Source organism: Physcomitrium patens, chromosome 20 (assembly GCF_059467195.1).
Source record: "Physcomitrium patens ecotype Gransden chromosome 20, ASM5946719v1, whole genome shotgun sequence".
NCBI lineage: Eukaryota > Viridiplantae > Streptophyta > Bryopsida > Funariales > Funariaceae > Physcomitrium > Physcomitrium patens.
The window spans coordinates 15921433-15943165 of record NC_143429.1 but is presented as its reverse complement, the minus strand read 5'-3'; the positions used below and the strand labels follow the sequence as shown (position 1 = coordinate 15943165).

The 21733-nt window shown below is 38.7% G+C and overlaps 2 protein-coding genes across 8 annotated transcripts; both read right to left on the bottom strand.

Moving 5' to 3' along the window:
* Positions 1-9126: 9126 nt before the first annotated feature.
* LOC112273440 (putative NOT transcription complex subunit VIP2) lies at positions 9127-16037 on the bottom strand. 3 transcript variants are annotated; one of them, XM_024502232.3, is made up of 14 exons: positions 15878-16037; positions 14726-14853; positions 14408-14525; positions 14151-14323; positions 13266-13719; positions 12651-12866; positions 12238-12333; positions 11916-12001; positions 11485-11649; positions 10785-11207; positions 10516-10568; positions 10352-10393; positions 10001-10145; positions 9127-9478 (listed from the first exon to the last, which is right to left on the bottom strand). In XM_024502232.3, exons 2-14 carry the CDS (start codon positions 14789-14791, stop codon positions 9416-9418), a joined length of 2100 nt encoding a protein of 699 aa, XP_024358000.1. In that variant the 5' UTR covers positions 14792-14853; positions 15878-16037; the 3' UTR covers positions 9127-9415. The 3 variants fall into 3 exon arrangements, with proteins under 3 accessions (XP_024358000.1, XP_090101138.1, XP_090101139.1); XM_090245012.1 differs by having other exon boundaries at positions 15501-15980; XM_090245013.1 differs by lacking the exons at positions 9127-9478; positions 10001-10145 and having other exon boundaries at positions 10348-10393; positions 15878-16033.
* Positions 16038-17524: 1487 nt separating this feature from the next.
* LOC112273548 (caffeoylshikimate esterase) lies at positions 17525-20647 on the bottom strand. Of its 5 annotated transcripts, none has more exons than XM_073529566.2 (3): positions 20524-20647; positions 18868-19556; positions 17525-18533 (listed from the first exon to the last, which is right to left on the bottom strand). In XM_073529566.2, the coding sequence occupies exons 2-3, from the start codon at positions 19542-19544 to the stop codon at positions 18209-18211; spliced, it is 1002 nt and encodes a 333-aa protein (XP_073385667.1). In that variant the 5' UTR covers positions 19545-19556; positions 20524-20647; the 3' UTR covers positions 17525-18208. The 5 variants fall into 5 exon arrangements, with proteins under 5 accessions (XP_073385667.1, XP_073385666.1, XP_024358231.1 ...); XM_073529565.2 differs by having other exon boundaries at positions 20492-20635; XM_024502463.3 differs by having other exon boundaries at positions 20384-20632.
* Positions 20648-21733: the final 1086 nt, after the last annotated feature.

The following is a 21733-nucleotide window of genomic DNA, read 5'->3' as shown; positions in this document are numbered from 1 at the left end:
TTCAATGTAATATAGTCAAAGAATTCTACTTAGAACTTATAAAATAGCCATTTTTCTAATTTAGTGTATTATCTATTATCTTATAATTTTTTTAAGATAAGGTGGACATGTGGTTCATGATCTATAGTCTTAGAATAAATCAAGATGTTATCTAAATAATATATAACAAAATCATTAAGAAATTCATAAAAAAAACATTGTTTATTAAATGTTGAAAAATAGCTAATATATTTGTAAGGCGAAAAGGTATGACATTGTAACTGAAGTGCCTCTACTTTGTACAAAAATCAAATCCCTATTAATCTTCTTCTTTAATTCACACTAGATTATAGGCTTCACAAAGATTAATTTTTATATAGATTTCAGCTTGATTTAATTGGTCAAGAAGTCCAAATATCAATGATAAAAGATAATAATTTTTTAATTTTTTCTTTGTTGACATTACATTAGTTGATATTTATCTATAAAGATCCATATTTTTTATAGCTTTAGATGTTAAAATTGCATAAGCAAAAAATGAAAATGCCCTTCTTTGTTGCATTCATAAAAGATTTTGCTCCAATAAAATAATATTTTATAATTTTAGATCTACAAGGTGTATGGGATTTTCTATGAGATTTAGAGATAATAAGTTATTATATTTAAAAATATATATATTTTACAAAATATCCAATTTGTAGAAGAATTATATTTTTTTAGCCAAAAAAGTCTTAAAATGATGGAATTAGATGAAAATCTAATAATATTAAATACAACATAACTTCTATGTCACATGATGTAGCATCAAGTGCCAAATCTTATCAAATCTTTGTATTTTAGTTTAATTTAGAGGTTTTCTATTTACTTAACTATTTTCTTAATTGAGTTTGTTAATGCTAATTAGGATTTGAGGACTTAGGTAGAAAAACCCTTGTGACTGTTAGGGACATAGTCCTTAGAACCTTCTAAAGACAAGTTTCTAAAACCTTCTAGAGACAAGCTTCTAGAACCTTCTAGAAGCAAGTCTCTGGAACCTTCTAGAAGCTTCTTAGTTGGTAGAAGATGTTAGGGACATAGTCCTTAGAACCTTCTAGAGATAAGTTTTTAGAACCTTCTAGAAGCAAGTCTCTGGAACCTTCTAGAAGCTTCCTAGTTGGTAGAAGTTGCTTGAGAAGCTTCCTAAATAGGAGTATATATTGGAATCGAGGCTGAAAAGTTCTTCAGTCTCGACAACACATCTCTTAGAGCTCTAGCTCACCTCTTTGGTGTTGTTCTTGTATTCATCCGATTAATCTAGTTCTTGCCAGTTCTTCTTGAACTTCTTGGTAGATATCAAGTCTGTATTCTATGTCCGTGACAGTTTGTCGAGACTTCACTCACCTCAGATATCAGAGCTAGTTTCTTCTTTGTTAGAGTGTGGATTACTCCTCTGCTTGGAAGTGTCTAGCGCTTTAGAGGTTGTAGATTACCCTCCTCTAAATTGATACTTCTTTTGTTACAATACTGGAGTCTTATTCTTCTTGGAGAGAGTGGATTACCCCTTTTCTTGAAGCTCTTAAGGCATTTTAGAGATTGCGGAGTACCCTCCTCTAAACCAATATTGTCTTCTTGTAGAGTCATTTCTGTCCTTCTCTTAGAATGGTCGGGGGCCAAGACAGTAGTATGACGGAAAGTTCAGAGTCCAAGTTAGATGCTATCATGAATGCCCTCGCTACGTTATCGCAAAGAACTGCAGAGATTGAAGGAGTCGTGGCAAGGCTTCATAATGATGGAGCATCTGGGATGGCACAATCTAGGTTGCACCAGCCTCAAACTTCTAAACTTGGAGAAGCAGCTTTACCTCAGGTTCGACAAGCACAACTGATTCTACAACATAAGGAACCCCGAGTTAGCCTTCCGGATAAGTTTGATGGTACACGTTCCAAGTTTCAAAGATTCGTCAACCAAATCAGGTTGATAACAGTTTTACAGCCCGAACGCTATTGAACGGAGGAGTCACGTGTTGGGCTTGTTGGAACCTTACTTACAGGACAAGCTCTATCATGGTTTGCTCCTTTGTTCAAGAAACGATCGTCCATACTAAAAAACTTTGAAACTTTTTTGGAGGCATTTGTGGAAGCATTTGGTGAATACGACAAGGTTCGATGGGCTACAACAAAGATCCAGTCACTACGACAAGAGATGCGTTCTACATCAGTCTATGCATCGGACTTCAGGCAATTAGCATGCGACATCAATTGAGACGAAGAAGCGTTGATGAGTCAATTCTATTGGGATTTAAGGGACGATGTGAAGGATTTGCTGTTAACTCTTCCTGATCCGCAAATGCTCAACGAAGCTATTAGCCAAGCTGTGAAGTACGATAATCGCCTATTCCAACGTCGCCAAGACCAACGTTCAAGACAACATACGGTTCGCCACACCCCAACTATGTCGGCAAGCAGCGTGAATTCACATTCACAGGTAGAAGACATACAAATTAATGTGGTATGTGTCAAATCTCTTACTCTAGAAGAAAAAAAGCGGCGTATGGAAGAAGGTCTATGCTTATATTGTGGTGAAGAAGGCCACAAAGTTGGAAACTGCCCCAAGAAGCAAAATCGACGTATTATCAAGACTAGGGGCGCGTTTATTCAGGAAAACGAGGATGCCCAGCCACAATAGAAACCGTGCGACTGGACAGTGAAATATCGCAACAACAACCAGGTTCCTTTCTTTCCGCTCAATCTGCCTTTTGTTTTACAATCTCTTTGCTTATTGGCCCTTAGAAACTGAGAACCTTAGCATTATTAGATCCCGGAGCATCTGCTTGTTTCTTAGACGAAGAATTTGCAAAGCGTCATAAGATCCCTTTAGTACAAAAATCCAAACCTGTCCACGTTGAGGTCATAGATGGACGACCTTTATTGTCTGGTAGTGTCATCCATGAATCAGAAGCTATAGAAGTGATGTTTAAGGACCATAGTAGTCATATTATTTTCAATATTATTAGAACCCCATCAAATCTTGTTATTCTTGGTCTTTCCTGGTTGGAAAAGCATAACCCATCCATAGATTGGAAGTTGCGGAAGATGACCTTTCCCACAAAACCACCCAAGAGCAAGCCTAGTAGAAAACCCCGAATAGAAAAATCCTTATTTATTGGAGCAAGAGCGTTTATAAGATTGTCCAAGGGAGGCACACCGTTTGTCATTTATGCGGCTCCAACTACCGGGGAGAAGATCTCGACAACAAGTATACCAGAGCAATATAAGGATTTTAAAGTCGTGTTTCAAAAGAAAAAAGCCGACATGCTATCGGAACACAGATCATACGATTGCGCCATAGACTTACAAGAAGGAGCACAACCGCTTTTTGGCCCAATGTACAATCTATCGCAGATGGAGTTGGCGGAGTTGCAAAAGTACATCGATGAGAATCTAGCCAAGAACTTCATCCGTCATTCAAAATTGTCAGCTAGAGCACCCATCTTATTTGTGAAGAAGAAAGATAGCTCGTTGCGGATGTGCGTGGACTATCGAGGCCTCAACAAGGTAACAAAGAAGAATCGTTACTCGTTACCCTTGATTTTTGGTCTCTTAGAACAACTTGGACGTGCAAGGATCTTTACAAAAATTGATCTAAGGGGAGCTTACAACCTCGTACGAATCAAGGAAGGAGATGAGTGGAAGATAGCGTTCCTTACAAGGTATGGCCATTTTGAATATAATGTCATACCCTTTGGTCTTACCAACGCTCCAGCGGTCTTTCAACATATGATGAATGACATTTTCCGAGAGTACCTTCACGATTTTGTTGTCATCTATTTGGATGATATTTTGATATTCTCCAAAAATGAGGAAGAGCATGAAAAACATGTTCGTTTGGTATTGAAGAAACTACGCGAGCGAGGACTATATGCCAAGTTGGAGAAGTGTTTATTTCACCAAATAGAGATGGAGTTTCTCGGGTTCGTTGCGACTACGAAAGGCTTGAAGATGGATCCCAAGAAGTTGGAAGCAATCGTGTCCTGGAAGGTCCGAAGATGGTTAGAGACGTACAATACTTTCTTGGTTTTGCAAACTTCTATCAGATCTTTATCAAGAATTACTCTCAAGTTGCTGCTCCTCTCACTCGGTTGACATGCAAGGATAAGCTAGAATGGGGACCTCTAGCAGAGAAGGTGTTTCAAAACTTGAAGACAGCATTTACTACGGCTCCAATCTTGGTACATCCAGACTTTACAAAGGTCTTCTATTTAGAAACTAATGCTTCGGATTTTACTTTGGGAGCTATACTTTCACAAATAGGAGGAGACAAGAAGCTCCATCCGGTTGCATTCTATTCTCGAAAGTTCTCTACTGCTGAAATCAATTATGAGATCCACGATAAGAAACTTCTTGCTATAGTGGATTCTTTCCAAGAATGGCGTCGCTTACTTGAAGGAGCTGCACATCCAGTGACCGTATACACAAATCACAAGAATTTGGAGTATTTCATATCGGCTCGAGTTCTAAATCGACGTCAAGCTCGATGGAGTATGTTGCTATCTAGGTTCGATTTTATTATCACTTATCGACCTGGAAAGCAGCAAGGACTATCTGATGCCTTATCGAAGAGATCGTATCTTATACCAAAGGCTGGAGAAGCAGCGTTTGATCAACAATGTATGACATTGTTGAAGCCAGAGCAATTTCAGCTTTGCGCTACTATTATGCCAATTGATGCTGACTTCATGAATCAGGTACGTGCCGTAACCATTGAAAATTCAGTAGCCATTGATATTAAGGAGCGTGCCAATGACGACAAGTTCAAGGTGGAGGGAGATCTTTTATACTTTGAAGAGCGGTTGTATATCCCAAAAGGACCAGCACGACTCCGAGTTCTTCAATCTCGCCACGATTTTCCAGCTGCGGGACATTTTGGATTCAACAAGACCTTGGAGCTTATTTCTCGAGATTTTTGGTGGCCCCAAATGTGGAAGGATGTGAAAGATTTTGTCCTCTCCTGCGACATCTGTTCAAGATCCAAGAATCCTCGGCATCGCCTTTATGGACTCCTACAGCCATTGCTGATTCCACGTCGACCATGGTGTTCAATTTCCATGGACTTCATCACGGACCTGCCATCATCGAACTCATTTGACAGCATCTTTGTCGTGGTAGATCGGCTTACAAAAATGCCACACTTTGTCTCTTGCAAGAAGACATCATCTAGTGAAGTTACAACAAGGTTCTTTCTCGATAATGTGTATCGATATCATGGACTACCAGATGATATCATATCAGATCGAGGAACCCAGTTCGTATCAAAGTTTTGGAGATCTCTCTTTGAGATACTGAAGGTGGATATCAAGCTTTCTTCGACTTTTCATCCTCAAACTGACGGTCAAACAGAACGAGTGAAGCAAGTCTTGGAACAATACTTACGATGCAGCATCAACTATCACCAAGACGATTGGACCACATATTTGTCGCTAGCCAAGTTTGCATATAACAACACCATCCATGCGTCGACTCAATACACACCATTCTTTTCCAACTATGGGTATCATCCAAAGCTTGATTTATTGAGTCCATCAACAAATAATAATCCAGCAGCTGAAGGATTTGCGAAACAACTATCAGAGCTTCAAAATACGTTGAAGCTTCAATTACAATCCGCTCAAGAATCCTATAAGGCGTCTGCAGATAGATTTCGGAATCAAGCACCTACTTTCAAAATTGGAGATAAAGCATGGCTTCTTCGACGAAATATCAAGACCAAGCGACCATGTGATAAGTTGGACTATCGAAGATTGGGACCATTTATCATCCAAAAGCAAATCAATCCAGTGGCGTACCGTCTAGAATTACCAGTTTCTTTGAAGGTACATCCAGTCTTTCATGTTTCTTTGTTGGAGCCTTATCGAGAGTCATCTTTTCCTGGAAGAGTGCAATGTCCGTCACCTAGTATTGAGATCGAGAACCACGAGGAATACGAGGTTGAAAAGGTGCTGAATTTTCGGCGAAGGTGGAGCAAGTTGGAGTATCTTGTTCATTGGTGCGGCTACGACATTAATGAGCGAACGTGGGAGCCAGTTGAAAATCTCACCAATGCGCCGCAAAAGGTACAGGAGTTTCATCAACAACATCCTCATAAACCTAAGCCGGTTCGACAATAGCTTCTTTCTGAAGCTTGCTCATCTGAGAATATAAGAAAGAGGGAGAGCACCACCAAAATTCGTAGTTGATGTAGTTATTTTCTCGAAGATAAAATAGAATTTTTTCAGTAGCCATAGTTTGGTCTTCCGATATGGATAGCCAAGAGATAAATACTATGCCAGTCAGATTATCTCAACCAACTAGTTCACGAAGGCGACCTCGAGATGAAGAACCACCTGCACCACGACGACGACGGAGGATACCAAGTAACCGATCACTGGTGATTGTATTTGAGTCCGAGCCTCCTTACGATGGTCAACCAGAAGGCATATTTGCAGGATAATTTCACAATGAAGACACGGAAGTTCATGCTTGGTCAGAAGTTGAAGGAGTGGGCCACTACCGTTGGCTTCAAGGGCCGATGAACCACTTACCTCGTGAACAACAGTTGGAGTTCATAGCAGACGTTATGCGACAAATCTTCATTTTCTTGCGTTGGTACTGATTGACAACAACATTGCTTCTTAGAGACCTCGAAGCTAAAGGAGGGGGTGATGTTAGGGACATAGTCCTTAGAACCTTCTAGAGACAAGTTTCTAAAACCTTCTATAGACAAGCTTCTAGAACCTTCTAGAAGCAAGTCTCTGGAACCTTCTAGAAGCTTCTTAGTTGGTAGAAGATGTTAGGGACATAGTCCTTAGAACCTTCTAGAGATAAGTTTTTAGAACCTTCTAGAAGCAAGTCTCTGGAACCTTCTAGAAGCTTCCTAGTTGGTGGAAGTTGCTTGAGAAGCTTCCTAAATAGGAGTATATATTGAAATCGAGGCTGAAGAGTTCTTCAGTCTCGACAACACATCTCTTGGAGCTCTAGCTCACCTCTCTGGTGTTGTTCTTGTATTCATCTGATTAATCTAGTTCTTGCCAATTCTTCTTGAACTTCTTGGTAGATATCAAGTCTGTATTCTGTGTCCGTGACAGTGACTTAATACTCTTGTCAAATCAAGTCTTGTAAGTTATTTTGAAAGAAAGAAAAAAAAAAAAAAAAAAAAAAAAAAAAAAAAACTTGTGTTTTAAGGGTTTGCTTGGCTATAGTAATTTAGCCATTTAATAAAGCTTTAGGATTTTTTCTATTCACACTTTCACTCTTAGATTCCTTCTTTGTGGTGTGAGAAGTGGCTTGACTTAGTGTTGTGTAGATTCATCATCTTTCTTTGTATTATAATTTTAGACCTTTTAAAATAAAATACAGACATTCTTTAAAAAAAAATGATAAGGTATTTTGATTAATTTGAATGAACTAGAAGTGTAGAAAAAATCATAAATACCATATAATATAATATAACATAATATCAATATTATATAATATAAAATTTTGTAAACTTCTACTCATCTTGTTAATCCTTGTTGAAGTGAGTTATCTATTTTAATACTTTAAATAGATAATCAAGGATCAACCTCCAAATTGAACATAAGAAAAAAGTTAAAATTAAAAATCTTTCTACTCAAATTAGTTGTTTAGACATGTCAAAAAATATTCACTATTTTTGCACAAGCTTGGAGCTCAAGGATAATAGGAGTAGACTGAAGCTAAGGAAAGATAGCCTATAGATGAGATTAGTCCAAGAGTTTTTTTTTTAATCTCAAATCAATATTAATGGATCTAATAAACTAATACATGATAAAATCTAAATCCATTGTCATTTCTAAGATTTCTTTTTTGGACCTTAATTATAATGAACTTCTTATATCATATTAATAAGCCTTAAGAACTTGTTCAATCTTTGAAATGAATATCTATTTATTTATAAGAAAGATTTTTTTAGCATTCATCTCTTCTATATAACAAACTACTAGTAAGTCTTTATTTGGAGGTTGATTTTAGATGTGGTTTTGTAAAACTCTTTTCAATGACTTTTTCTGCTTATTTTGCCAACTTATACCACAAAATCAAATAAATTAAACTAAACTATTTTATAAAATTATCTAACATACTTTTCACTAATTTCTCTATAATCTCCAATATATCTCAATATTATATAAGAGATGTATTGAACTATGATAAATTTATTATTTTAAAAATAATAAAATTTAAACAAAATAATTTGATATTGATATATATTTTTTAGACATTTATATATATGTATATATTCAAATAGATATGTTGTCAAATTTACATTATAACTTTTTACTAAATAATTATATTGAAGTCATTTTGTCTTATCATATTTTATAAACTCTAAAAATCCAATGTTTTTATCTAATATTAAAAACAAAAAGAAAGAAAACAAATCGGTGATTTTATCGTATATGTATGTATATACATATGTAAGATATTAAGCTTTAAGAGTCATTGTCAGACTCATGTGATCGAAATTTTCATCGGCAGTCTCCACCCAATCTACTTTTATTTTTTCTCTCCACCTACTTTATTTTGCAATTACTTCTCGTCCTCACAACTGTACCACCCATCCAATCTTTTGTTCTATTCAAATGTCATTGTAAAATCAAAGTTTAAAAAACTCTCACTCTCTTAATTGTTTCTTCAATGAATTTACAATTTTCTTTGTTTCTGAATATGTAACATTATTCTTGCGTCACGAAAACGGCTCTTGATACTTTAGGTTGTAAACTCTTAATACTCATCTCGACATTTGAACTCGATAACCTTGTGCAGACAATTCGTCATTGAAGCCTTAGATGAAGCTGTTAGGCTTCAAAAAGACAATTTCACAAGCAACAGAAAACGCGTATCCAGAGGATAGTTCAGATAGCTGCTTGTCACCTTTCTCTACTTCTCTTGTACTAATCAAAAACGACTCAAGTTTTAAATGGCTTACTTCATAATCGAACAATATAAATTGGAAGCTGGCCGTTAGAAAAGTAGAAAAATATTTGAGTCAAATTCAAGTAAAAAGCGTCGCATTAACGATAGTCGGCTTCATAAGGTGCTAAAATTTGGCCACCTTAGAGCTATTTTCCAGTGATCATTATCCAGGCAAAATAAGACAACCACATGGCACATCGACTTAAGGAATTTGATCACATAATATCAAGCAAAAGTTCAGTACTCCGCAACTATTTACCAAAATAAGTCCCACAATGCCCGTTGCAACTCAGCCAGCGTTGTTCAACCGACAGGACTGGAAGCTCACAATACAAAATAAACTGGAGAAAGTCGACTCGAAGTTGAAAGCTGCAAGGTCAACTACATTCATTAAAGAAAATGGAACAAGTATGAACATCTGAAAAACATTAAAAAAGCCCTGAAATCGGATACGCCGTTGCAGATCACCCAGCTAAGCATGTCTCGTCCGTTCACTGTTGAGCAGGCAGGTTTGGACATTTCTCCAACATTTCGTAGTGCAGTACAAAGTTTTCCTGATGACAAATCCCAAAATAATTATTAATTACACATCACCAGCCTGTCTACTGTGACTTTGATCCCTTACACATCCTCCCATTCAGCACCTATACCGTAAGTCGTCAGTGTCAACACAACATAATTTTTTATTGCCTTGCAACCGAACTAAGAAGTGGAGCTAATCAAATCGTTTAAAAACCAAGTGTTGAAAATTTTATTACATTTACAAGCTCTATGAGTCAGGGTCCAAAACTAACAATGCGACAAATTTCCGAGTTTAAAACTAATTCCATTTGATTCCTCATTATTGTGATTAAATTCTATATAATTCACAATTGTGCTTTCCACCTATCCCAAAAAAATATACAATACGTTGAGTTTTTAAAACCGATATGTAAATTTTACTTGCATATTAAGCCTAAGAAACTCTATTGATTATGTTTCATACGAAATAGATCCAAAGACTTTAGAGATGACGGAAGAACCTTAAACAAAGAGTGGGCATCGATAAAGAGTGATAACAGAACCATAATTCGTACCTTGCATCCCATCTCCAAAGTGGCGGGATCCAAAAAGTAAAACGTGCCACGCTCGTATGTCAGAGTTTTGACCATTGGCTCACTATTCGGAGCACGCTTCAACCATCTCTTGAGTTCCTTATGGAAGACCCACCCCCTATTTAACCTGGTATGAACACGGACACAATGAATAGTAAATCTCAAGCGAAACAGTTTTACCAAGACATCATAGAAGATTTGTTCAAATGATTCTTTAGAATTTCCTCTGATTTTAAAAATGATCAGTGCGACAATACTACGCGTATAAGGACCATTCTCACTTCTCGACTTTAAGACAATAACTAGGTTTTCAAGGTGCAGTAAGCGACTTACAACTCATTGGCCGCACACAATTGTGCCTCGTCTCTTGGCATGCTGCACATAGAAATTGAAGGCACCTGATGACTTAGAGCTCGATGGAACAAAGAGCAATAATATTCATGCAATAGGAATGATTTTGAAGCATCATGTGCAATCAAGAGTCTACAAGCGCTTACCTGTAAAAGATATAAAACAAAGTATTATCTTGGAACTTGGTAAAGTGATTCGGCTGCAAGATGAAAATAAACTAAGTTTAAGTGACGAGTAGTACAAAGTGCCACAAAAATTGCTACCAAATACTCGGTTACTTCCTTAGAAGCACTGTTAGAATCAATCGAACCCTTGAAGATCATCAGACTTTCATACGAAAAGCAGAAAATCGACACAGACCTAGACGTATTTAACTTTAAAACATGACTACTTTACTAGCGATAAAGAAGTATACCTGCAGTTGTGGAGCTTTCTGGTCATAGCATGGAGGAACCACAAAATCGGGTTCGCCTCTAATGGGTTCGTCAGCCCACGGAGAAGCAAATGTTTTGTACAAGTTCTCCCTCGAGTTAAGATTCAGTCCCAGGGTCGTAAGATCCGTACCCAAAGCTAACGCTGTCAAGTCTGGATCACTCATCCTTATTACACTCAATAAACCTAGTAAACCAAAACGGTCAGGCTGGTGAGCTGAGCCCCCTTGCTTCAAAGAGTCACGAAGTGTTCCCGTCATCCCTGCTTGATGCTGTTGTTGAGTAAACGTCCCTCCAGTTCTCGAAGGAGACTGGTGTTGATAGTTCAAGTTCTGATCATATTGACCTAATGCTCCACCAACCCCAGACCGATGCACTTGCGTTGCACTGGACCCTGGAGTACCTGTCTGCAAACCCCACGTGGAAAGTACAGTTTTAGGGACAGATAAATTCCAACAAAAATATCCCAGCTGCAGTTCAAATTTTCGATTCTACTCATAAATGGCCATCGAGTACGTGTTAAAATAGTTTAAAAACTAAGAGGCGATTCATCTTAGGTCACTGTGAAATAGAAACAACGCCAGTCATGGCAGTACGTCAATCAACGTTACCGAACAGAACTGAAGTTCACACATTGTCAGCACAGCAGCCTGACCATCCTAACGAAATGTCAAATAATCTCACCTGAGAGTGATAAGAAGCAGAGAGACCACGAGTTGAAGAGAATGAATCCGCAACACCAGCATGTAGATGTTGTAGATCAGAGACGTTTCCAGCTGGCTGCTGCTGCAACAAATGTCGGTTCGTTGCATAGATACCTCCCTGCGAAAATCCAGTAGACCTCCCCATCTGCACTGAAACCATGTGACTAACTAAACTTAACTAAACCAACTCAAAAGTGTCACTTTCACTTCCTGAGGGCACCACAATCCATTCACAAAAACAAACTGCTATCCGATCATGAAATGAAACGGGAAGTACATAACAAAGTACTAGGCAAATCCTCCATAACCAGCAACATCAATAAGTACACCTTTAGATTTTTCCGATCCAATCTTTATGTTTCCTAGAGTGAAAAATCGTCAAAAATATCATCTTCTTAATCACTTATTTACCAAGAAGTGTTGCGCTTGCATAGATAAATCGTGCTGCTGATCCTTTTGATGTTGATGCAGTTCAGATGATAGTTCATGGCTCCCACCTACATGTAGAAAATACCCTCGATAAGTTGAGAGCAGCATGATTCATATGCTAATCTCACAAACTTCAAGTTTTTGAACTCCTCAACAGATTATTCACCACCCTCAATTGAAGTTCTCTGAACAAATAGATACATGTACACTGTCTGCGGTATCGTTAAGACTACTCCACTGATGCTCAGACTACAGCGACACTCAACAAACCTTAGCAAATAGAACAAGTCATACGGACGACCACCTTTAAATCCAGGCAAGGCGGGAAAATCCTCATTCTGAATACTGAATTCCTGGTTTTGTTGAACTATGGCGTTGATTCCTTGCTTTCTCAAGCCACCTGCCAGGACAACACACAATGCTGAGTCAACCAAAAGTCAACCCAAACGCCACCAAAACCGCCGACAGCATTGAGAAGAATAGCAACATTGAAACAGGGAGAAAATCGTTGCATCTCATTCAGTGTTTACACGCAAAGACACGAAAAAAACAATTAGTTCAAGTCATACACCTCACACGATACCCTAAGGAACGTTCTAAAACCTCTGTAAATCTTTGTTCTACTAATTGATCGGCAAGAACCAGAAACAGATCAAATAAATATTCTGGCTCTATGTCTCGCTATCCCTCTCTCAGAAACAAACACACAAGACTAACCTACAGATCCCTGCATACTTCCAGATGGTGATTGCCGAGTTGTTAATTGAGGAAAGTCATTAATATCGAAAGCCACGCCATCATTCCCGTTCCCAACACTGCTAGGACTCATGCCTCCAATATGGCCATTTGCAGAGTGAAATTGCCCTTGCATGCCTGAGCTTGGAGACGTAGAAAAATTGTTCCCCAACATGGAGGAGACACCTTGAGGTGATGCTGCCAAAACAAAGAGGGGGAGGGTGGTTGAATTCCTCAGTTTATGCTAATGTTTATCAATCCACACTTACAACAAAATCCATGGACTACCCGCTGCTGAAGAGGCGCGGGGGCAAAAAGAAATAAAGAAAGAGAATGGGAGGGGAGGACCAAAAAACAAAGAAAACAAACATAGTAGGAAAAAAAAATCAAAGAAGAAATAAGAGAAACAAACAAACAGAAAATAACTAACAACCAAACAAGAAGCGAATCTCCAGAACAAACCGTACTTATGTTCGCGAAGAGTTAGATGGCGCATTAAGGAGCACATCAACAAATAGATCAAAACAATTGAGGAAACGAAGGATACGCTAAGTAATAAACAACAAGCACGGGTTGAAGAACAAGAAACCTTAATACCTCGACTAAGCATGGCCAGGAGATCCCCTGAAGGATTGTAAGAGGATGAAGACATGTTTACACCTTGTTGCAGTAGAGAATTGGCAGGCCGCCCTGGGCCTTGCACACCAATCCCACTGCTAGAGCTAAATTGTCCCATATTCACACGTGAATTATTCAAATTTTGCATATTCACACTACCCCCTGCATTCAACGCTCTTGTAAGTCCACCCCCTCCAGCGAGACTCGCTCCCCCGACAGAGCTTGTTAAACGGGGTCCAACACTTCCCATCAGCGACGGTGATCCTCCCATACCTGACAACGAGCCACGATTTGAAATGGAGCTAGACCCAGGAGACCCTACACCAGATCCCCCGACTCCGTTCACGTTGTTGCTGAAGGAATGATTTCCCACTACACTAGATCCTGTGCGATTCGTCATTGACGACTGTCCTTGAAGCCCTCCCTGCGACAACTGTTGGCAAGCCCAAAACGGAAGTAAAAGGTGTGATCAATTCACTCATTTCGTCACCGAAGGTCTCTATCAGATAGATGGGTGAACTGAACAAAAATCACTAGGGAGGCCAACTAGAATCATTTGTAAACCGAATATTTTCAAAACAGTACTGCGACAAATAAATATCCTAAAAAATGTTGCATGGAGATGAAGAAGTACACGAGATGGCTAATAATGATTTCGAGGATGATATATTAAAACCCATAGATGTTGATTTCAGACACCTCCCTGACCTTGACAGTCGATTCGAGGGGAAAAGGGCAACATGATAGCTGTGGCACTTGCAAATCGCTTTTAAAAAAAAGAAAAAATAATTTTTCACGCATGTTAATGTCAGAGTTAGACGCGGACACAACTCAGATCATCAGAAAACTATGAGAAAAAATTACCTGAGAGAGACCAACGCCAAGATTGTTGATTGAGAACCGACCAGAAGACACGCCACCACCAGATTGATGAGCGGCGCTAGAAGGCCCTCCATACCCTGCGTTTCTAGAGGACAATGTATTTGGCATAGTCTGCATATTGTAGTTGCCCTGATTATGCAATCCTTGAAGGTTACCTGCAAATAAATGATACCTGTGAGTAAGGCATCAACAGTTTTCAGGCTCACAAAATCGAGGAAATCCAAGGGATAACAGACTACCTGCGTGGTGAAAACCGGGTGTTGTCCCTGATTGTGGCGTGAAAGAATAAGATCCGAAGGGTCTAGCAGTGCTTGCGGAGCCATCAAGTAGTGATGTAGCCGAGCTGTTTAGCATAGACTGCAGACAGTAACAGCTCACAATTTTATTCTTAAATAAACAGATAAACAAAGAAATACAATCGTAATGAGCAGCTGCTTGAGAGAAATAAAATCGAGCAGAAATGACACAACAAACTGACGGGATGCTAAGCTCTGCATTTGAACAGTGACTCAGTATTGTACAGCAATCGCAAGAGATCAGTGATGCAAAATGTATACCTCTTTGTTGGCATTAGACTCATGGCGAAGAGGATAGTACATGATGGACGAGCCGTAATCAAGCATCTAGTTTGCATTTCGATAATGTAACGAATTCTCTCGGTACCATTGCTATCACTGGATCATATCTGTCTCCAGCATTACAATTTCAGTAGATGTTTAAATGTAAAGATCAATGTAAGAGGAGGCGAACAACTTCAATTATTTCAATCGAGGAAAACAATCGCTGACCACAGCATTACATGTTTTCTCTGTCATTTCATGAAAATTAAACACAAATAGAAAGTGGAAAAGGTAACTTACTACCCTAACCTAATAATGACCAACTCAAACTTAAACAATCACCTTAAGCAAGCGAAACTAATAGGATAAATAACCAAGGCGTCGAAATAAAAACATAAACTACACGAGGCTAGCACCATTAGCGGTGCTACTTCAGAAACACAATGTACAATCCAGAAACAAACAATTTGCTCATAAATCTTTCCAGCGAGATGTAATCAGCAGCCGTAGTAGGGTAGCAGTGAAACAAAACTATGCAAGACGGTGAGCCTAACAGCGCTGGCTAGAATAAAAAATAAAAAAAAAAATAAAAAAAAAAACGCAGTCGTCCAAAGCTCACAGGGAACAAACACCACAATAGAAACTCCACACACAATCCCTAGGTCTACAATTCAATATGAGCTAAAAACAAGGACATAAACCCTAGCATTAACACTCCCTCATAAAACCTCCTCTAACACCGACTCTCCTCCACAAAAAACAACTGCACTACCATTTCCAGACTCCCGCCAACTCCCCGGAACTACAAGAACAATCCATCCCTCTCCTTCCGCTTCCCTTCGCAACAGTCTCCCACAACACTTTCCACCCTACACAACCATCCCTTCCTCAACAAAAACCTCCACCAGACTCCCTTAGCCAAACACACCCTTGCCTCGCAACTTAAACGAGGCTAACCCTGCTTCCGCGACACACCGCAACAATCTTTACAAAACTACGCGACGCTCTCTGCTGCGCCGGCAAAGAATATTTAAACAGTGAGCGAGGGGAGGAGGGGGTGAGGCTAAAGTAATAAAAAAATACAAAAAAGTGCGAGGAAAAGGAAGAGCAGAGATTAGGGAAGAGGAGGGGGGAGCGCGAGAATCTTACGAAGGAGGAGGCGAGCAGGAGAAATAGCGCGGACACGGATGGAGTGGAGTGAGTGAGTGAGTGAGCTGCGTTGCGGACGCATCCGAGACAGAGGACTCCAAAGGGAAGCGGGGGGGGGGGGGAGAAACAGCATGAGCTAAGGGAAGGGAGGGAAAAGTCTTGCTGCTGCTGCTGCTGCGATGAGGATGCATACCCTTCTTCTTCGTCCCCTCGGCCGGGCAGCCAGCACTTTTGACTCTTTCCGTTGCGTGGGTGCCCACCTGCCCGTCTGAGCACCTGGCAGCGTAACCCTCTCTCTCGGTTCTCAAGATGTTCTCCACTGTATGGAACAGGTTCCCATCCTCCGTTCCCCTTGATCGTTCCCTCGTAATCGTGTCTCAGTGTGCCCGCAAACCTTGTTCTGGATCAAAGACTTTGGGAGGAAAACAGGGGAACTTTAGAGTGATGGTTGTTGAGACTTGTGTTTTCATTTATCGAAAACTTGCTGTTGTATTGCTTTGAATTGTAATTTTGTTCAGAAATTTGTTAAAGTGAGATCGTATTATATCAATTAGAAAAATAGGGAATTATTCTGTAAGGAACAATTAATGATAAAAAAATTTACAGAAATTTTTATTTTAAAAATTAAATAAAATAAGAAAATCGAAGTTTTTACATCCATATATTTCTTTCAATGAAGGAGGTTTTCAGGTTTTAAAAATTACATTGGATTTAATAAAATTAGTGTATAAGATAATAAAAGTGACAGACATTAAGAAATAAGAAAAAATGAATGATATTTGAATATTTCAACATTTAAAAATGCATTTAAGAAAATTTTAACATTGTAACATCATACTATCCTATTAAACTTTTAAAGAAATGTTTTTAGAATAATTTAGGATAAAATCAAGAACAGTTACTTAGATAAATTTTGTAAAGAATTCTCATATTATTTCATTTAAGTTTAAAACCTCTAAATATCAAGATAATAAATATAAAAATAAAGAATGAAACATGTTTTATTCATCAACCATGGATGTTGTTGACTTTTCATGTAAATATATATTTAGTGATGAACAAAAATCATTTAAAAGAAGGTTCGATTGATAAATATCTATTCATTTAATTATTTTTCATGTTTATATATATATATATATATATAATGTTTTATATACATATTATTTTAAAACCTTTGGATTGGACATCTTAATCATTTAATAATATTTAAGTACTTGTATCATTGTAACATAATGTTTCATAGAAATACACTAAATTTTTTAATGTATATTTAATAGAGATTTTATGTATTATAGTATAGCCCATATACAACAATGCAATTCTATATCTTTCAGTCATTTTAATAAAAATTCTAGAACACTTGGTATCAACGTCCCTTTGCTGTAGCAATGTTTATCCTCAATTACAATTTTTTTTCTTCTTCTTTTTTTTCTTTTTTTTACTTTCATATATGTATATATGTATTTACTAAACTTCACTCTCCACACAACCTACAAATTTATGTGCAAAAAAAACAAAAGGTACGTTTGAATGAATTGAAGACAAAACTGTTAATGGCCAATGGTACATGATAACATGATAGAATTCTTAAAGCTGTGCATACTCAACTGGCTTATGTTTCTAAACTGTTGTAAGAGTAAACAAGGATTGTTGGAAAACTTTGCAAATGATATTATATACACCACCTAGAACAGGTGAGAAAGAAGACTCATGGAATGTTCCAACACAACCGGAGTAAATCTGGAAGCAACCCAATGAGGGTTATGATTAACGATCATTAGGTTTATGCAAGTGTACTGCGAAATACTATTCTAACAACCTGATCTCTAAACTTAGGCTCTGCGTTAAAATTGCAGACTATCTGATGATACATCCCCACACCCTGTGACAATGTTAAATAGACTAATACAGGATTCCAGTTTTCAAATTGGAAGTGAACTCACTGGCCTTGGGTGCGTATCAAGGCTCGTTGATTGTCCCCAGGGCCTCAATCAACATATCACTGGTAAGACGAATTTGAAATTGGAACACACAAATCTCTTCAGCACTTGCAATCAATAATTAAGCCAATCTGTCCTAATCAAAATTTGAATATTGACTTGACTATAAATACCTGATCTATCAAGCTCAATTAAGCTTAATTTATAATGGAACGTTGTTTTGCAGTATAGCATTCTCCTTGTCGCTTATCAAAACAACCGACTATGGGCTGGCGAGAAATCTGAAGTAGTAATACGAGAATACTAGAAGGTTGCTGCGAGATGGGAACCACCTGTAGAATGATCCATTACTCGAATGAAACAACACAGTTATGGGCTCTCAATCTGCAAATCATGAAGCGGAATCTTCTTCTGGCGGGGACTTGCATTGCACACGTTCGTCCAGCCATGAGCTAATATCATTGAGGATAATTGCAACGTTTTCGTCAGGTTCTCCTTGAATGAGAGAATGCAGCATACCCTCGTAGATTCGTAACGTCTTATCCTCGGATTTTGCAGTCTCATACAAGAAAGTGCTCACGGCAGGCTCTGTTACAACATCTGCATTACCATGTAGAACAATAAAGGGAAGGCTGACGTCCTTGAGTTTCTCCTCTAAGCTCGCTGTAACTCTCAACAACTCAATCACTGTTCCAAGTCTTGGCTTTCCTGCATACCTGTAAACCGAGACCAAACGTCAACAAACAGAATTTCCCAGATGTATAACAGACAGATAACTAGGTTTGTACTAGTATTAAATGAGAAAATAAAACAGCTGCTATAACATGAAGAAACATCTTAAGACAGAAACATCCACACAAAAAAACGCACAACGTTTAATGCGAGAAAAGAAGGGCAAAATTTCCACTCGATACCATTCTGCTCGTCAGGTTTGACAAGCAACAACCTCCACCGGAACCCACGACTATGCTAAACTAAATCATCCCAACACCAGCAGATAGAACACGAGTGGAACAATTCTTTTCGGCACTGCCAAGGAAGAGAATCTACCTGTGAGGATTGTTCTTGGCGAGGATTCTCTTGGCTGGGTCTTTGACGGACTTATCCACAAGATCTGTAGTGGGCACAACGGGCAGCGTGGGAGCCCACCTTGCAATGAATCTCAACGCGTACTCGACAGGCCATGGCGGTACCATCTTTTCAGAAATTTTACACATAGGTGCCATGAGAATTGCGCCATCATATCCTGTCGGATTCTCAAAATGAAGCAGCAAACATAAGGCGCCCCCAAGAGATTCTCCATACAAAAAGCGAGGGAGATTCTGGTACGCAGCCCTGTTCTTCACGCTATTGAAGTAAAACGCACAGTCTTCGACCAAATTGTCCACGCCTGGGATGTATCCCAGAAGACCCTCGGAGCGCCCATGTCCATACAAGTCCAGCGCAAATGCAGCGTAACCCATTTCAGTGAACAAGATTGCAGTGTTTTGGAATACCCAGCTAGAGTCGTTGCCATAGCCATGCACCATGAGGATGAGTGCCTTCGGCGGCCGATTTGAAGGCACCCATGATTGAGTGAAGAGCGAAACTCCGCGAGGAAACTTGGTAAATTCAGATTGATGTGTGATATTTTTCGAGGCATAATACTCTTCCTCCGGAGTGTGGCCCCATGGAAACGGGGGCGTCTCCGTTGCACTCCCACTCAGCGTGCCCACAACCGAACTCATCACTGCAAGCTCCTGCTCATATCACAACCCGTCAAATTTATGTTCATTACATATCCCTCTCTGCGTTAAGCTACTCTGTTCCCTCCATCCTCCAAGATCACCAGACTAATTTGAAATAATCCAGAAAAAGCAGGATATCTTTAAAAAAAGGCAAGCAAGGTCGAAATTCACGAGCCGGTATGGATGGTTTGAACCACTCGATACTCTCCCAAGCGCGTATGGACCGAATCTTCGACGAAAATGCCCAAGTGTTACCTCAAATCAATTCTACTTCAACACCAACCCACGTCACCTCAAGAAGAAGGCCTCAAAGCAAAACCGCGACCAAGAAACGACCGACTGTGAAAATGGGTACTGGCGCAGCAAGACGCATGAATACACCCACCTCCAATACGAGGCACGATAGGAAAGAGGATGCCGCGACAAATGGAGGGCGATCCTGCGATCTCCAAGGCTCAAAGCAGGGCAGCTAATGACCACATCAAGCGTCTCGTAAACTAGTTCTGACTTGCTACGAACGTGAACATCCCATCACAAAGAGGCTGCAAACCGTACATGATCATCGGGTAGTGCGGAGTCTCTTTGGGATATTGTGGAGAGTAGAAACAAATTGTCAGTATGCGGAGTTTTATTTCTACTCTCCACTTCGCTACTCTAATCAAACACGACTCGACACAGTGAAAACAAACCTTAAAATAAAAATACAAACTGTAAACGAATATATAAAAACAGCTCCAATCACTCTAAGATGTGTTTCTCGATACAAAATGCTCCGAATATTACGATCACAGCAATTTCGGTTGAAGTTTTGTAAGTTAGGGTATGATAGGGCGCCGAACCATTGCTGAGGTCCAACTGATTTACACCAAGTATTCGACTACCCCATACGACGGAGTGGCTGTAGATTTCAGCAGTAGGGGGAATAGAAACAGGTGGTCTTTCCAAACCTATCTTCCGCTTTCTCAGGTTGAGCATTTACTTGGGTCCTTTTTTTCTATTCCGAATAAGCGAAGTCTGGAAGCAGATTCAGCGATGCAACCATAACCTTACGCAACACAAAATCATGGTGCGAGTTCCATGCCACGAGAGACAGACTTCACAACAATGGCTGAATTCTCATGCTTTGCTATGCTTTGCTTTGCTTGCTCATCACCGCAACATCCATGGCCCGTGGCACCCAATTAAAAAGAACTATTTTATTTTATTTTTTAAATGTGGTATTTTCTTCTCAGATCACGGATCCAGGGCTTGAATCCGCCTCCACACAATGCTTCAAAAACCAACAGTGCGCTCATATATATATATATATATATATAAATCGGATCAGTCTCGGTGTTCCTCATCGCGTCTACGGCATTGAGCTCCCTCGATCTAGTTTGGGCACCGATCTCCGCTTGTCGGTAATATCTCCGATGATGTGCTTCCTTTGAATACCACTTTGTCAACTCGTTTTGAATGTGTATTGGGATTGCGTTTCTTCATTGAATTTCAGTTTGGCTCAAGTGCCAATGTTTTCATTATTCATTTATGTGACCAAGCACTATTTAGAATCTATAATTTTACGTTTTTATTTTAAAAAACTAGTATATATATATATATATATATATATATATATTTTACTCATTGAATTTATGTTGAAGATATGTATAAACTAAGTAGGAAGTGCAATGTAAAGAGCTTTGGATGAAGGATTGGTTTTTACAAAATATATATGGATAAATTTCATGATGCTAAAATATTAATAGTATGATTTTTTATGAGGAATAATTTGGATATTCCAACTAAAAAATTAATTTCTGTATTTTTGTATTTTTTATTTCTTATTTTTTTTGTATATGAAATAAATAGATAGCAATGATTTATGTGTGTGTGTGTTAAAGGTTTGTATTAGTACAGTTATTTGTGACTAAGTTATAAATTCATCGCAATAACTACTAGATATAAAAGTAATTAGAAATCTGTTTATTAAAGATGTTTGTGATAAAGTTAAAGAATCAACAAAATGATAATTATGTGTTACAAGAAAATGGAGGGAGGAGAGGGGACAGAGCAAATAAGAAAATATATTTATAATAAAGCTATAAAAAATATTGAAATTAAAAATGTACATGATGCAGATATGCTTTTAAAAGACACAACTTGGAATATTTTGTATGCAAAGAAAAAAGGTGTTTAATATTTCTTATTGT

Coding starts and splice junctions, on each gene's coding strand:
- LOC112273548 (XM_024502463.3), bottom strand. Junction 18,534..18,867: donor GCCAAGAACAATCCTCACAG/GTAGATTCTCTT, acceptor CTCGGTTTACAG/GTATGCAGGAAAGCCAAGAC.
- LOC112273440 (XM_024502232.3), bottom strand. CDS start 14,791: ATGCTTGATTACGGCTCGTCCATCATGTACTATCCTCTTCGCCATGAG. Junction 11,208..11,484: donor CTGCTTCTTATCACTCTCAG/GTGAGATTATTT, acceptor TGGGGTTTGCAG/ACAGGTACTCCAGGGTCCAG. Junction 10,146..10,351: donor TTGTGTGCGGCCAATGAGTT/GTAAGTCGCTTA, acceptor TGTTCATACCAG/GTTAAATAGGGGGTGGGTCT.